The sequence below is a fragment of the Mesoplodon bidens genome, assembly GCF_964165515.1.
Source record: "Mesoplodon bidens genome assembly, chromosome: 1".
NCBI lineage: Eukaryota > Metazoa > Chordata > Mammalia > Artiodactyla > Ziphiidae > Mesoplodon > Mesoplodon bidens.
The window spans coordinates 140,484,613-140,501,644 of NC_138176.1; the positions used below are offsets into that span (position 1 = coordinate 140,484,613).

A 17,032-nucleotide genomic window follows, 5' to 3' on the forward strand; every position below is an offset into this window, starting at 1 on the left:
GCCTTTCTCCCTCAGCAACGGCTAAACCGAGATCAGCTGTAGGCCCATCCATTCTGGGTTCTGACTCTGCATTATCCATCCCCAAACATCAGAGTCCCCTCAAACGTCAAGGCCTGGCTCTAGCCTCCACCTGCCCCAGAAGGATGCTCATTTTAATAGATGGCTTTTTATTCAATTAATTTCTTATAGGCATCAGCCCTACAGACCTACAAGTAGTAAACCTCCCATGTGAGTCCCTCTACACTTTTCTCTCAAGTGACTATCCTAGTTCAGAGCCTGGTTGCTCTGTAAGCAATGGACAGATATTAAAGTAAAAGGCCCAGACCGTTAAGACAGGCTCTCCTAAATCTTAAGGATTTTACGCAGTGTATCAATTTTGCAATGCTTTTATTTGACAGCTTTGTCAAATACAGCCTTTCACGAAGTATTTTGAGGGAGCGGCAGAGAGGAGGAGGGGCATGGGAAAAAGCTCACTTGTCTGCTCCATAGCACACACACGTTCAGCGGGACCAGTGTTTTGGTTTTTTCACATTCATTTAAATGATATATTTGAAACTGAAAGTGCTGTCACAGGATAGGCGTTTGCCTTTGCATCTCCCACACAAATCTTGACGGTGGGGCCTTTTGGGGTCCACGTGGCGAACTTTTACTGGGCAGGAGCATCTAGTCTGTTTACAATTCTGGAAAAAAAAAAGTGAGAAGTACATACAGAACATAAACACTTGGTGATGTCCTGGAACTTCAAAGTTATTTTTCTAGTCCATTGCAATACTAACTGAATGCACGCTAAGCAAAGTCCTGTGCTAATCTTGTTCTGTCTACATCCCTTCCTAGCAAGGAGGAGGATGGGAGGAATAGAGCATTTTATCATGCAGTCCTGCTCCCATGTTGCACAGGATTCAATTCTGAATTGTGTGAAGTTTCTTTTAAAACAGTTTAAGAGGAAATCTGTCCCTGCCCTTGAAGGGTAGGGAACAAGCAAGCAGGAGAGAGGAGTTTAACAACATCGAAGGTGTGAGGCCAGGAACTAGTAGCAGACCTGGCACCAGTGGCTAACCTTGGCCCTCTCCCTGCTCCGAAGGACCTCAAGCTGAGGCAGAAGGCAGAGCAGCAACTGCTGGGCCAAGAGCAGAGTGGTTAGAAAGTTCACTTTCATTGTCACACTCCTCTCTCCTACTTTAGAATGTACCCTACTCTCCCAAGATCTAGATTAGTCTAAGTTTTCCATACTTAATTTCTCTCCACCCACCCTGCAGTGTTCATGCACCCGACACCCACCTGGAGTCAAGTGCATTGATTAGGCTGTCTCTACTGGCAAGTCAAGCTCCACTAGCTGTGTGATTAACAGGCAAGTTTAGCCACTTCTCCCTCTTCGATTATCAGAGCCTTTTATCACAGTACAGGGCTCAGTTAATAGTAACAAGCAACGTGTTACCAGTTAACCCCATAAAGCTTAGGGTTAAAGCTAAAGCAACTTAGGTTTACTTTAAAACAAATCCCTTCCTGAACTCACAGGCAAAATGGAAACTCTAAAAAAACCCGTGCTTTTACTAAATACTTTAACTTGGGTATGTGCTTCATAAAACGCATTTGGGTAAAACCGTCAACCTTTACTACTTCGTATTAGTAGAAAGATAATCTGTTTTCTAAGTTTATTTTCTCCTACAGTCAGCTGAGTCGCAGGCAAAGCAAACATTCTTTCACGTGGCAAGTGAGGCAACAGCGTCTAGAGACATTCACATGACCGAGGTTTGCAAGAGCAGAAGAAAACTAACACCAAGGCCTTGTTTCCCAGTTAAGTGTTATTTCTACAACTCCTTCCAGAAAGAAATCAAAACCTCAGGTCACTGGGAATCTAGGCTCTTTTAGGAAATACATTCAGGAAACTACCCCCAAATTTTCTAATCACTACCCAGTTCAAACACAAAGTACAAACATTCAATTTACTTGACAGGTGATATCCTCCACTCGGTAAGGGTTATAAGACTTCTGACATGTTCTGCAAAACTGCTTGTAGTAAACCTGTGATGGGAAAGAGGAAAAACTTAGAGCAAAACCCTCCTGAACCTTTTGTCAGGATGATGCCAGTTACAGGGCACTTCTTACCTTGTTAGTGCCCTGTACACACCACACGTAGGCACTTTCCCATCGGATGTTGCAGTCCTTGCAGTGATAGTAGCCATATTTCTGTTCTAAGAACTGAGCAAAAGGATAGCAGAGTTTAACCAACATGACATCTGAATTAGCCTTCATCTCAGAAGCTTGGAAAGGATCTGATACTTAAAACTGGCAACTCCACTCCATATCTTGGAGGAAAGTAGAATCAGGTTCATAGTCCATCTCCACCACGTAATCATTAGGAAAGCTAATGGCTTAATTAAGTAGAAAAGCGAGGGCCCACCGGAATTTTATGTACCGGATTATCTTGGTTCATAAAGCAAATTAACAGATTACTAAGCAGGTGTTTTCCCTCAGGCAGGCAAGGGGAAAACCAAACACATAGGGTTCCTGAACTTTGGGGTTCTTTAGGGAGGGCTTCTCTCTGTAGAATAGGTCTGATCTTAGGACACACATGAATGAAGTGGTTAAACTCAAGAAAAGAAACTAGATTCTGCATACTAAAATGATCTTGGGTGAGAACACCTTGAAAAAAGTTCTCTATGCTAATTAAGTTTCCACCAAACAGTGGTGCTGGGAATCTAAAATACAGATAAGCCATAATTCACACATAATATGAACAAAAGTAGTATTACCTTATTCTTAAGTTCTTCTTCTCAGTGAGAAACAAGTTATAAACAAGTTTTTGGAGTTAGGCCTTTAGAATTGGAAGGAACTTTGGAGGACACTGAGCAATTTCACAGGTGAGCAAACTGAAGCCCAGGAAGGTAAAGACTTAAGATCATACACAGCTTGGAGTGCGCACAGCTTGTGCACAAACTTGATTCACTCTGTGTTCCCCCACCCCCACTAAACAGCCCTGGGGATCCTGGAAGAGACCCCAAAAGGGCTCTTCCGGGCCTCTTACTACCTCTCATGCCTTTCCACTCCCCTGGGTTACAACCCCTCAGTGTGCTCCAGCTCTTTCAGTGTCAGGCAAGTACCAACTGGCCTTCCAAGCCTGCTCCTCTCAGGCAGCAATGCAGCACAGCGCAGATGCAGTGCTATTAGATTTCTGAAGAGGGGTGCGTCTTAAGGGCAAGAGAAGATCCTGACTAGGATCCCAGAAGTCAATTGTTAACGGTTTCTAACACACTGAATGAGAAAATGTGAGTGGGATCCTTGGGAATCAACTCCCTTTGCCAGTTAAGTTCACCTTCTGATGTTCCGAGACCCATCCTAGATCATCCAGTGCAGGATCAACACAGGGCTACACTCCCGTGGTCAGAGCTTTATACAGCTAATACGCTCGGAATAAGAATGTTAAAAGGGCGTTTCCTCGGCCACCCCTGTGCAACCGGTGTTTTACCATCGCAGCAACACGCAAACTACACTGGATTGAATTCTGCCGGAGAAAGACGACTTCAGCAGCTGCCGAAAGGCACACAGAAGTGCCCGCGCCTAAGGGAGCGCGCGCCTCCACTTGTCGTGAGCAGCCGCGGGGCGGGGACGGGGACGCGAGCCAGGAGGGCGCACAGCCCTGGAGCTCCCACTCCGGTTCCCTGGCCGACTCGGGACTCACCTGGAAGCGCAGGCGCTCCTTGCCCGGCTGGGGGCTCCGCGGCGACCACCTCTCGCCCGCGGCATCCGGGGCGCCGGCCACCGGCGGGGGCTGCTCCCCGCTCGCCGGTACGCCGGCCTGGGCCTCGTCCTCCTCGGACTGCGGCCGTTGGGGCTCCTTCCTCGCCGACCCCTCTCCCTCCTCGGGTCCTCGGGGCCTCGCAGCTGGCGGCCCTCGCTCTCCGTCCGGCGCCCCGGGCCTCTGCTCGGCCGCCGCAGTCTCGGCCCCTTCCAGGAGGGTGGCAAGGCGGCGGGAGGCCACGGGCGAGTACACCGCCACGGTGCGCGGGAAGCGCACGGGCCGCGGGGCGCCGCTCGGTGGGCTGCCCTGCTCGGGGCCCCGGCGGGCCAGCTCCGGGGAGGCCGGGCAGCTGCCGCCCGCGCCCGCCGCGCCCTCGAGGTCAGGGCCGGGCTCGCGGGCCCTGCGCAGCAGCGTACGCCGCCCCAGCGAGCACTGCACGGAGACGTCGCGGCGCGGGTTCACCTGCACGGCCACGTCCCGAATGCTGGCCCGGCCGGGCCGCGGGGCGAGGCCGGGGCCCACCTGCGACAGGAGGGCCATGAGCTGCGCCCGCTGGTAGCTGTGGAAGTACTCGGCGGCCGCCAGCTGCCCGTAGCCCGGGAAAGACGACGAGGCCGCGCCGTCAGAGGAGGAGGAAACCGGAGGGTAGCCGCCGTCCCGGTGCCGCCAGCCTCCCCCGCCCGCCGCTCCCTTGCCCTTGGCGGCCGGGTAGGGGTAGGGGTACGGGTACGAGTAGAGGGCGCACGCCGGGTACATGTAAGCGTCCAGCACCTCGTCCCCCAGAGCAGCCATCAGCGCACCCCTGCCGCTCCTGCCCGTCCCTGCGTCCTAAATAGGCGACCTCCCGGGGGCAGCCGGGCGCGGGCCCCACCCCCGCTGGCCGCGCTGCGCGGCCCCCCGCACCCTCCCCGCAACCCGCTGGTGTCCCCGCCGGAGGGGCCCCTGCCAGACTTTCTCGGTGTGGGAACTTTCCACACCCGGAGGCTGGCACAAATACCCTGAGATGATCCGCAAAGAAGGCTTTCTTTGCGAAGCAGAACTGGTCTGTAAGTGAACTGGCTCCAGGTGAAGAGGATACCAGCAGGAGAACCATCACGGCGATTCGCTGAGCCAGGTGGTCCCCAGCCCTGGGTGATCGTCGGCGCCGCCCGGGAAGCTGAGGCGAGGCTGATTGCCTCTGGCTAGTGGGCAAAAATGCGAAGATTTGAGGGAACTGCTTTGGGTCTGATACCTACGATCTCAGATTGTAGGTTATTTCATCATCTCAGGGCTGCCCTGAGAAATCTACTCATTGAACCCTTTCAGTAAGTGCATAGGGAAAGCATTCCAGGGCATCTGTGACTAGGCTAATCGTTTTCTCCCTTGGAGAACGTACTCCACCCCCGCCGCGCCCCCAACCCCCCACCTCAAACGGTGACCAGGAGGTGCTGTTGAGTACCACGAGGGCCTGATGACTGTTGCTCTTCTCAGGGGTAGACAGTCGCTCTACGGATTTTCCTAACCAAATAATCCTTCCAAAAGAGAAACTGATTTAGGGTGTGTTTACATAAATGCAAAAGACCAAATCAATCCCCAGCTGAAAGCAAATGCCTTGTCCACTAGAAACATGTTGGCAGCTCGTTACAAATAGATATCAGGTCAAGTAATCAAATGTAATTTTTCTCTGATTTGATACAGGTTGGACAAAATACTATATTTCATTGTTTAATAGACCTGTTTGGGGATTTTTCTGAATACAGGTCAAATTTTAACAATGTCAAGTATTTATAAGCTGAGCAAGCACACTTTTTTTTAACAACAATTACATTAAACTCAATTATGCTTTACAAATATAGCGTGTTTTTACTCATATAAGATAGTGCATCAAAATTCTACATTTCCAAGACCCTGTTTTCTAAGAGTTAATATTTGAAACAATCATAGAAATCGGTAACGGTGAAAAACCAAAAAGCACATTTGTTCAGGCAGCACCCTAGCAGTCTCAGGTGCAAGTTATATTACGACATTGATTTGTAATTTATGAAAACGCTTGGTTAATATACCAATGGGCAGATCAAAGTTGTTACATGTATAATAATGTGAACCAATTGTTGTTCTTTATGTAAACCACAGACACTACCACAGACCATAAACATGAAGTAATATTTCAGTAAGATAAACTCTCCTGTGTATCCCCATATTTAGAGCGAAGTCTGAGTGGTTTCCATCATAATTAAATTATCTGCTTTCACTGTGCCATAGGAAGTGTCTGCCATTTCCTCTTCTTTTAGTTTCTTATAAGAAATATCTGTATCTTCATCGTCATCTAGAGGATCTTGCTTGTACAATATTCCACTCCCATACATTTTATATATTAAAACAAAAATCCCTGCTTCTGCAGACTGGAAAAGGGCATAAAGCAAGGGAAACATGTACATACTTCCTATGTTTTGCGGTGGAAAGGCCAGTTTTAGAATGGCGGTACAGAGCTGCACGTTCTGGCTCCCTGTTTCCAGGCACACAGTCCTCTTGCAGTTGGGTGGAAGATGGAAGAGAGTAGCTAAGCCATAGCCTGAGGCGTAGCCTGCCAAAGGCATAAAAATCGCCACCACATAAACAGCTGCAGGAATACTTGCCAGCAGTTTGGGTCCTAACATAGTGCAGGTCATTATGAAAAGGACCACCAGCGTCATTAGCAGAGACCACAGGGAAACCTAGTAAAAGAACAGGGATAAACAAGCCATCAAAAATAAGATAGTTGAAGAGGGATTCAGGCAAGGGGATCCTGGGCTCTTGGAAGAGGAGAGTCATCTAGTCTGACCTCCCACACAGAATGGAGATCTTCGCCATTAAAAGTCTTTTGACAGGGCTTCCCTGGTGGCGCGGTGGTTGAGAGTCCGCCTGCCGATGCAGGGGACACGGGTTCGTGCCCCGGTCCAGGAAGATCCCACATGCCGCGGAGCGGCTGGGCCCATGAGCCATGGCCACTGGGCCTGCGCGTCCAGAGCCTGTGCTCCGCAACAGGAGAGGCCACAACAGTGAGAGGCCCGCGTACCACAAAAAAAAAAAAAAAGTCTCTGACAGAGTATTTCTGAAGATGGGTAGATCACCTCTTCAGGAGGCGTCCAGGCCATGTCAGACAGCTCTAATTGTTTGGCAACCTGTCTTTATGTCTAGTGACCATTTGCCTTCTATAACTGCCAGCCATTGTCTTGGATAGGCCCTCAGGAGCAGCACAGAACAGACAGACGACTACTCCTGCAAATTAGCCTCCAGAAGTTTAAAAACCAGTTATGAGGGGAAGGCTACTCTTCTCTGGGGGCAGACTATCCCAGGCTTTCAGCCTCCATTCCGTAACTGTTTTGGAGTCCTGACTGTTCTAAGCATTCGTTTAATTTGTGAATGTGCCTCTTAAAAACAGAGCAGTTAGAATTGAGCCCAAGACACCAGGTATGGTCTGATGAATAGAGTGGGACAGATGGACATTGCTTTCCCTGAACAGGACCCAGTGTTTTCCATAAGAAATTAGTTCTGGTTTTACACAGGACATAAAAGGCTATTGATTTATGAAACTGAGTGTCTGATATTTTTAACCTTCAAAATACTTCATAGCTCAGAGAATCGTTAGCAATACCCAAACAATTACCAACTCTTAGATTAGGTAAGAGAAAAGAAAAAAATGTAAACATAAGATGTGAGGAATTCTTTGTAATCCTGCAACTCCCTGCTTTTTCACCTGTTCATGAGAAAACTCCCACATGTAAGTCTCTAATGACGCTTAGGAATTATTATATATAGTAGAGGGATTTTAGATAAAAACAATTGACTGTATAAAACAGTGTGTCACCTTGATGTCTGACTGGTACATTTCACTCATGCAAATAAGACAGGCTTGTAAATAGTAAGGTGGAAACCTAAAAATTCTTCTCCTAGTTCTCCTTCAGATCGGTAGCTTTTTTTTTTTAATGGGGGAGGGGATTAGGTGGGTGTCTGTGAGGGAGACTACAGATCCAGAACAGTTTAAGTGTTGCTTCTGGTTCCCTAGATATCTGGGAGGATAACCCTTTGGAGTCTATGGGGTTGGCATATACTTTATATTCTTTAAAAGATTATTCAAAATTTATCTGGGCTGGTCAAAAAGTCTACCCTAAATGGTGCTGAAGTAATTATTATATAAGATACTCATGTTACAAATGTACAATTAGCAGAAACCAAACTTTTATAAATCAAAACTTATATTAAGTTTCAAAGTGTGTCTACATCAGTAGTTTTGAGAGGAAATCTGATTCTTCGTTGTGAAAATATTGGCTCTAACATTTCCTTTGAACCATTTAAAATCATTTGGGTGAACACTGACACTGAATGCTCATTTTAAAGTGTTTGCAAAAGTATAAAAATATGAAGTGAATCTTAATGAGTGTGCTGGCTATGGAATAGGTTCAGCTTAAACTCAAAGTTACACTATCTTATTGAATTGTCTGTTATTTAAATATGTTTACCTGTTTTTAGCATGGAAATAGGTAATTTGACTTTCTCTTAGAATTCCCAAGGTTTTATAGTAAATGCCATCACATTAATAGTATTACCTTAATGATCAAGCTTAGTAAGTTCTTAATGATCGCAAGATGATCTATAGATATGTTATGTGTAACATATAACAAATATGTATATTTACATGTACATATATATTTATTACATTCAAAGTATATATATGCTTACAATAGCACATAATTTTTTTACTCAAGGCTGGATATATGTACTGAAAAGAGCCCTCTATTTTTCATATTAATAAAAGTTAGCCCCTCTGTATAATCAGATTACTTTCGTATAATATAAGTAAAACACAAAAGATTGTCTTCTAAAATCTACATAATTGAAACATTAGAGTGATCCTTTTTCTCTTCATTGTCTGAAGGAATTTGCATGTACATTTTACACTAATTAGACTAATTCGTTATGTATTTTATTTAATTAACTTCCTAAAATGAGAATCCTGTTTATGATTTATTCTTATTTACTACTAGTTTTGAGTTTTCAAAGAAAGTTTAATTTAGAAATATTTAAATTTTTTCTCCAATCAACTATTACAAAATCTCTACTGCTACAAAAAGCATCAATTTTTTTAAAATAAAGCAATTTTGGAAATATTGCACAAAATAATAGAAATCCCATTCTTCCACTACCTTTAAAAACCATATGAAATATTGCAATGGGGAAGGAAAAAGAAACACAAATTTAGTAATGTGAATATAGTCTGCATTATTTACCCAGGACCTAATTTTATTTTGTGCTTTAAAGTCAATGTTTTGTGTATTCTATTATATTCTACGATGTAATTTTTTTACGATGTAATTTTTAAATTACTTTTTGTCTTATTAGTGTAAACTTACTTTTAGAAAATTAATAAAACATTTTAAAGGAAACTTCTACAGAGTTTCTCAGAATTAGAGTTCCACTTTTAAAAAGTAGAGTACCGTAATGCATTTCAAAAGTACTGCACAAATCCTATTAATTTTATTTCACCTGCTTTGATTTTTAGTAATACATGACTTCTTAGTGGAAAACATGTTGCCATTTAATTGCACTGTCATCTTTTCCCCCCATGATCTGTTTCATCCTATGAATACTGATAGTTCTCTTATGCTGTTTTTAATTAACCCGGTGTCTTAATTAAAGCTATTATTTTTGAAGTTCCAAAAGATGGAACAGAAGTTATATTTGTGGCATAAACTTTTCTTTTTTTTTTTTAAGTTTATCCATGCAAGGGCTACCCAGTCCTTTTCTTCCTTACTCCTCTTTCCCAAGCTTCTCACTGTTTCAGCCATGGGTCAGAGACCAAGGACTCTCTACGTGTGTAAAGTATGCAAACGGAAGAGTGACCTTACCTTCACAATGTAGTCAGCCACCCGGTTGTATTTGTAGCGAATGAAGACGCCCAAACCAATAGGGATGAGAGTGCTGCAGAGAGTCAGGATCACGGTCCCTATGGGCAGTAATTGCACCAGAGGAGTGTTGATCCAAGCCCGGCTGTAGATCCACAGGCACAGTGGCATCAAGACCAGGGCCAGGAGCGTGGAAGAGATGGTCATGATGATACTGCAGAAAAGGGAATGAACAGAAGTCGGAATGGGCTTTGAGCCAAAGATCCTTGCTTGAACATTGGGTAGAAGAAAACGGGGGAGACTACAAGTCCCCCAGCTTGAAGTCAGGGAAGAACCTGCTTCATCCCAGGGGAGCACCAAGAGAGCAGCATGGCTAAGCCCAACTGAAACAAGAACTCCAGGCAGGAGAAGAAAAATCTCAGGACTGCTGCCTTCTGCTTTGTACAGCCTATTAAGCTGGTTACAGTCTGGATGACTGTGAGGGCCAGGAACATTTTTGTTTTCTTTTTAAGCCTCCAAAGCACCCTGTAAGGCATGGTAAAGCTGCTGAATACTACTTGTTGGATTAACCTCAATTATACTGTCCTATATATGAGATTACTTTCTTTATTGGAGCCAATGGTCCTATTTTGCTTTTACATTTCCCGTGAGTCCTGGCTTCAGACCTCCCAGTTTCCTTTGTCTTCCGGGGCCTGCAAACCTGCACTGACAGCCCAACACTCAGGGAGGGTGGGGAGGGAGCTGTGGATGAGACCCCAAGACCCTCAGAGCACCTCTGTCCCCATCTAGATCTTCTCCCCTCCAACCCTACCTCTTCATGTTTGCCTGGACTTCCAAAGCCCGGGCGTCCCCATCATCTCCAGTTTCTTCTCCCCTCTTCTGCGCCTCATTCTAACCGCCTCTCCTTCCTCCCTCCTTGGTCTTGAACGCATGGCTGTACACGCGGTTGACTGGGAGAAGAAAGATGCCTACCGGACAGCAGCTCCGTACCTGAGGTTCATGTCGCCGTCAACCAGCAGGGACATCAGGTTGGAGAGATTCCCGCCGGGACAGCAGCCACATAGGAGCACCGCCACGGCGGCCGACCCGTCCAAGGAGAAGGTGAGCGCCAACAGGAAGGCCAGCAGCGGCAAGAAGCCGAACTGGCAGAGCGCGGCCAGCAGCGCGCCCACCGGCCGACGGACGTGCGCCCCGAAGTGGTTCATGTCCACCGTGCAGCCTAGGCCCAGCATGGTGATGCACAGGGCGGCGCCCACAAGCACGTTCAGCCCGTGGTTCAGCGGCGTGTCCCAGAACGGGGGCTCGTGGGCGGCCTCGGGCTGAGCGAACAGGGTAGGGCTCGGGCCGGTGGCGCCACCTGCGAAGCAGCCGGCCGTCGGCGTCAGGGTCGGAGTGGGGCCGGGGCTGAAACTGACGCCGGGCCCCGGCGCGACACTGAGCCCGGGGCTGGGGCCGGCGCTGGAGGTGGGCGCCAGGGGGGCGTCTGGGCCGGGGCTCAGGCTGCTGGCGTTGGGCGACAAGGTGTAGTTGTCCGGCTGCAGCGAGGACGGGCCGAAGAGCAGGGTGGCGTTGCCGGTGCCGTCCATGGCGCTGTCGGCGGGAGGCTGCGGGTCTGGCTCCTGCCCGCCCTGCGGATTTCTCTGCTCTCCCGCCGCGCGCGACTCTGCGCCTTCGGTCGCCACCGCCGTCCGTCTGTCTGTCCGCCCGTCCGCAGCCGCCAAACGGGAGCCGGTGGCCAGGCTGTGCTACGCGCGGCTGACGTCCGAGGCAACGGGTCGGTGTTCGGCTGGGGGTCGGCCGAAGGCCGCTGGCTGGCACTTAAGAAAGCGCAGCCCCCGAGGGTGAACCCAATCGCTGGGCCCCCGCGCCCGCAGGCGCCGCCCCCGCCGCCGAGTCCCCTCCTTTTAATCACCAGTAAGTGGTTCTGTTAGAGTGTAGCCAGGGGCGGAACAAAGACCTGACAAAGGACAAGAAGAAGAAAAAACTGTGCCTGGCTGCTGACCAAGTTCTCTGATGGGCTGTGCCTCTTTGATAATGAAATCTGGAAAGCCAGACATACAGAGAGAGAGAGAGAGAGAGAGAGAGGAGTTTGTCTATGGACGCACATACATCATACACACTGTTCAAAGAGCCTGCAACCGCTAGCATTCCGAGGGGTGCCTGACTTAATAGGAGCTGCTCTCTGGTAGTAAGACACAATATCTGGTTTTAACTTACAATTTTTAAATAAGATTTTTGCGTTCCAACTTTAAGTAAAAAGTAATAAAAATTTTGGCGGGGTTTGAGCCAGGTCTTGTGCATGTGTGTGTGCATTATTTCATTTGATTTTCTCACAGCAGAGCCGTGGGAGAGATACTGTTAGCTCGATTTTTCCACACCAGGAATCCGAGGCACAGGGAAATCTCAGCCTCATCAGCCAAACCCAGAAGCAGCTGGCTCAGTGTGCACCGTGAAGATGGTATTAAAGCGTGCATTGAAGAGCTCTGCTAAGTACAGTCTCCGTGAAAAATGTGTATTTGGGAAGTTATTGGCAGATGGGGAGACGCTACTTCAGTGGCCATAGATTTATGAAGTGTTTTGAGTATAGCCCTGGCCTTAGGATTAAAGAACTGAAGAGAAATAAAGTTGTGAGATTCCCTGCTTCAGACAGCTTTATCCCCAAACAAATCAAATGCAGAGTTCTTGGAAATGTTGACTCAACAACTTTATGGGAGTCTCTAGATGCATCTACAAAGGAAAGGGACTTCTCTTCATACCAAGGAGGCAGAGCCATTGAAGAAGGCTGTGACCATAAAGTGATAGCCAGTTATTGGGCTTCCCTGGTGGCGCAGTGGTTGAGAGTCCGCCTACCGATGCAGGGGACACGGGTTCTTGCCCCGGTCCAGGAGGATCCCACATGCCACGGAGCGGCCGGGTCCGTGAGCCATGGCCGCTGGGCCTGCGCGTCCGGAGCCTGTGCTCCGCAACGAGAGAGGCCACAACAGTGAGAGGCCCGCATACCGCAAAAAAAAAAAAAAAAAAAAAAGTGATAGCCAGTTGATCTGTGAAAGACAACAGTGGGAATTTCTTAGCCCATGGTTAGTCTGTGTGGAGCCAAGATCCTAGAGTGAATTCTTCCTCCTGGAAACTTGTCCCTACCCCCTTTTCTGACACCAGAGGAGACTGGGTGACTTCCATTTCCCAATGGTGGACTGAGCCCATGTGTTTATATTTTCTCCTCCCCAAATCTCAGGAAAATGACAGAGAATATGAAAAATATGATTAAATTCACAGAATACTGCACTCAATCACAAATGAATAATTTCTTTCTTCTCCATCAGACCATACATTCCATGAGGGCAGTGCTTCTGCAAGCATTTAAGAAAATAATATACCTTCATTCTTCCCCAAAACAATAAACCCAAGAAAACAAGGCAGTAATATCTGTAGAGCTTTGAAGGAAGTGGGATGTGACCAAAAATATTCCAAGTTTTCATTTAGGCTTATGTGCAGATAAACAAAGAAACATGCTACCCAAATACTTCAGTTAAGTGAGTATATCCAGGGGAGACATGTGGACAGACAGACAAGATAAGGAGGAGGACTGTGGAACCTTTACATTCTTTGAACCACAGGATGAGATAAGCCAAGGACACGAATGGCAGAGCATGAGCTGAAGCTCAACTCTGCAGACACCACTCCAATTTGCCCCCTCCCTGTGTTAATGATATTAAAATCCACAATCAAATTAAGTAAGCCATAGTTAGAGGCAGGCCAACTCATCCAACTAGCTCCTCTTGGGGTTTGGGGAGGGATACAGGAGGCGATTTGTGCAGTGGGTGAAGAGCAAAAATCAGAAAGTATTGGGCTTGGGTTGTAAATCAGCAGGATCATGCTCAACCTGCAGCCTTGAGGACTTCTTGGGGCCTGCACACCTGGTGTGATTGTTGTAAATAAAGCAGATGTTCTTGCCTCCCCTCTTCCTTCTGATTTCCTTCACTATTTAGGAGAAAAGCCCAGGATTAGAAAACAGAGCTAGTTCTCCAGATGAGGTGATTTGGGCAAGCTGGCATGGGTCACTTCGCTTTCTCAATTGCCTTACCTTTACTCTTGCTGCCACCAAGGAGAGTCTGGCCCACCCAGAAGGGAGAAAATACATAGAAGGGAGAGATGACAACGTAGATGGAAAATACGCCATTTGGGGGAAAATAAATTTAGAGCCTTCTTGCACAGCATACACCAAAATTAATTCCAGATGGATTAAAGAAATAATAATAATAATAATGGAACAAAATGCTGGAGAAAAATATTAGCTAGTATTTATCTCATCTTTGGATAGGGAAAATCTTCCCAAGCAAAAAAGTAACAGAAGAAATCATAATGGGAAGTTCAGTAGATATGGCTATATAAGAATTTTTACCTTTGGTGTAGTCAGAAGAGCATTTAAAAAACTAAAAGCAAATTATAAAATGAGAAAAATATTTGCAACATATGTAAAACCAAGAGCTAGTATCATTAATTTATAAAACAGTTTTACAAATTAACAAGAACAAGCAATAATAGGGAAAAAGGCAAACGATATGAATAGACACACAAGATCACAAAAAGGAAAGACCAAAGAAATTAAATTGAAGCAACTATTGGACTGGCCAAAAAGTTTGTTCGGGTTTTCCGTAAGATGTTATGGAAAACCCCGAACGAACTTTTTGGCCAATGCTATAGATGCCATTTTTCCACTGTCAGAAAAAACTGACATAAATTATATTATGTTATGGTGGCAAGGATACTATCAACTGCATACCCTCTCATCCTGCCAGTGGTGTATACTTTCTAGAAGAAAACTTGGTGTAGATGAGAGTAGTCCTAAAAATGTGCATCTCCTCTGATCCAGCAATTCCATTTCTAGGTGTTTATCCAAGAAAACAACAGTAGTCCTAAAAATGTGCATCTCCTTTGATCCAGCAATTCTATTTCTAGGTGTTTATCCAAGAAAACAATCAGGGAATTTTTTAAAAAATGAGAGCTATATTGAATGCTTACATACAGACAATCTGCTAAGCTTTTAATCATGGATCATCTCACTCAATCTTCATAACAGGCTTAATGAGGTTAGAAATTTGCCAAGTCAAAAAAAAAAAAAAAAAAAAGGAGAGAGTAAAAGAAATTTGCCAAGTCACCCCCTAGTAGGGATAGAGATAGGCTTTGAACCTAAGTTTTTGGATCCCAAAGTCTGTCCTCCTAAACTGAATATGATGTAGTTAAATAGGAATAACCTTAAATAAAGTTACCATATGATCCAGCAATCCCATTCCTGGGCATATATCTGGAAAAGATGAAAACTCTAATTCAAAAAGATACAGGTACTCCAGTGTTCTCTGCAGCACTATTTACAATAGCCAAGACATGGAAGCAACCTAAATGTCCATCGACAGATGAATGGATAAAGAAGATGTGGTACATATATACAATGGAATATTACTCAGCCATTAAAAAGAATGAAATAATGTCATTTGCAGCAACATGGATAGACCTAGAGGTTATCATACTAAGTGAAGTAAGTCAGATGGAAAAAGACAAATATTATATGATATCACTTATATGTAGAATCTTAAAAAATGATACAAATGAGTTTATTTACAAAACAGAAATAGAGTCACAGACATAGAAAACAAACTTATGGTTGCCAAAGGGGGAAATGGGTGGAGGAGGGATAAATTAGGAATTTGGGGTTAACAGGTATACACTACTATATATAAAATAGATAAACAACAAGGACCTACTGTATAGCACAGGGAACTGTACTCAATATCTTGAAATAACCTATAATGGAAAAGAATGTGAAAAAGAAGATATATGGATATATAGATATAGATATAACTGAATCACTTTGCTGTACACCTGAAACATTGTAAATCAACTATACTTCAATAAAAAAATAAATAAATACAAATGTACTAATACAAAAGACTGCTATGCAGATGCTAAGAATCGTGTTTACAACCAGAGTTCCTAATCTGGTCCAGGGTTAATATGTGACCCTCCTGAAATAATGTATCAACTTCTCTATATATGTACATTTTTTTCCTGAAATGTGAGTTCATGACTTTTCTCAGAGGGTCCAAGACCCATTTTGAGGAATATTTAATGACAAGGGAGGAATTCCCTGTTGACATAATCTTAAGTGATAAAGCAATTTAAAAAGCCCTAAACACATATTAACATACACTTATATTCTAGTAAGCATATTAAATATATGTAAACTTAGAGGGAATTTCTCCAGTGTATATTATATCTGAGTGGTAGTATTAAGTGATTTTTATTTTCTTCTTTGTGTTTTACTGTGTCTTCCAAATTCCTCTGTAAATATATTTTATAATCAGAAAAATGTAAATGTTATTTTTTAAAGCTTAAAATCTAGAGGAAAAATACATTCCACAAGTATCAAAGGGCAAATCATGTAATCAATCCATAGGCCATAGGTTGATAGAGAAAAATAGGCAAAAGATACAATTTACAATAGACAAATTACATTCTATTTATTAAATAGGAAAAATTTTACCTCGCTAGTATTTAAATAAACATAAAATATGAAACTTCAAAAAAAGTCAAATAGTGTCTCAAAGTAACAACATTTAATGGTGGAAATGCGATAGAAGCACAGCTTTGATGGTAGGGGTTATTCGATACAACTTCTGGGGAAAGCAATTTGATAATACAGTTCTGATGGACATTTTTTTTTTAATTAGGATTATTTCAAGTGAGGTGCCAGAAACACTGACTCAAATTGGTTTAAGCCAAAAAGGGAATTTAGTGACTCACGAGAATGAAAAAATCTCCTGGTGTGGCTGGCTCCCAGGTTATAGTGAGGACGGGGTCTCTGTCCATTTCTCAGCTCTGCTTTCCACTGTCATCTTCATTTTTACATTCCCTTTCTCCCTAGGGGGCTAGACAAATCCAGAAATATCCACCAGCTCAGAACCACCCATGGAATGAGAATGATTACTTCCCAATAATTTTCATAAAAGTCCTGGGATAAATTTGACCCAGGCAGAGGAACTGTGCCTATACTTGAAAAGGTTGTTATAGCCACAAGATGGAATGCTCTCCCTTGATCTTGGGGGTAGTCTCATCCCCACTCAAGACACATGAACTCAGATTTGGGCCAGGGATTCCCCAACAGAATATTGGGTGCTGTTAACAGACAGAGGATAAATGGATTTTGGGCAGGCAGAAACATTAGGTGCTCACTCTGCTGACTTAGAGAAATCATCTGAATTGCAGACAATTTACGCAGGAAGCTAAAATAAGACTGTGGCAACAGAAAAAAAAATTAGAAAAACCTAAATATTCTGCAATATGCAATTGGTTGAGTATATTATGCTTTATTCATATAATAGAAGAGTATACACTATTAAAAAGCTTAAAAATCTGATAGGAAGAAAGTAAATTATAT

At 44.7% G+C, this 17,032-nt stretch overlaps 2 protein-coding genes across 2 annotated transcripts; both read right to left on the minus strand.

Moving 5' to 3' along the window:
* Nucleotides 1–536: 536 nt before the first annotated feature.
* On the minus strand, nt 537–4,531 carry ZAR1 (zygote arrest 1; the record flags this gene model as incomplete). The annotated part of the gene is made up of 4 exons (XM_081243415.1): nt 537–680; nt 1,948–2,022; nt 2,107–2,199; nt 3,680–4,531. The coding sequence occupies 4 exons, from the start codon at nt 4,529–4,531 to the stop codon at nt 537–539; spliced, it is 1,164 nt and encodes a 387-aa protein (XP_081099541.1).
* Nucleotides 4,532–5,603: 1,072 nt separating this feature from the next.
* Nucleotides 5,604–11,221, minus strand: SLC10A4 (solute carrier family 10 member 4). The gene is made up of 3 exons (XM_081249157.1): nt 10,591–11,221; nt 9,604–9,814; nt 5,604–6,432 (listed from the first exon to the last, which is right to left on the minus strand). The coding sequence occupies exons 1-3, from the start codon at nt 11,184–11,186 to the stop codon at nt 5,920–5,922; spliced, it is 1,320 nt and encodes a 439-aa protein (XP_081105283.1). The 5' UTR covers nt 11,187–11,221; the 3' UTR covers nt 5,604–5,919.
* Nucleotides 11,222–17,032: the final 5,811 nt, after the last annotated feature.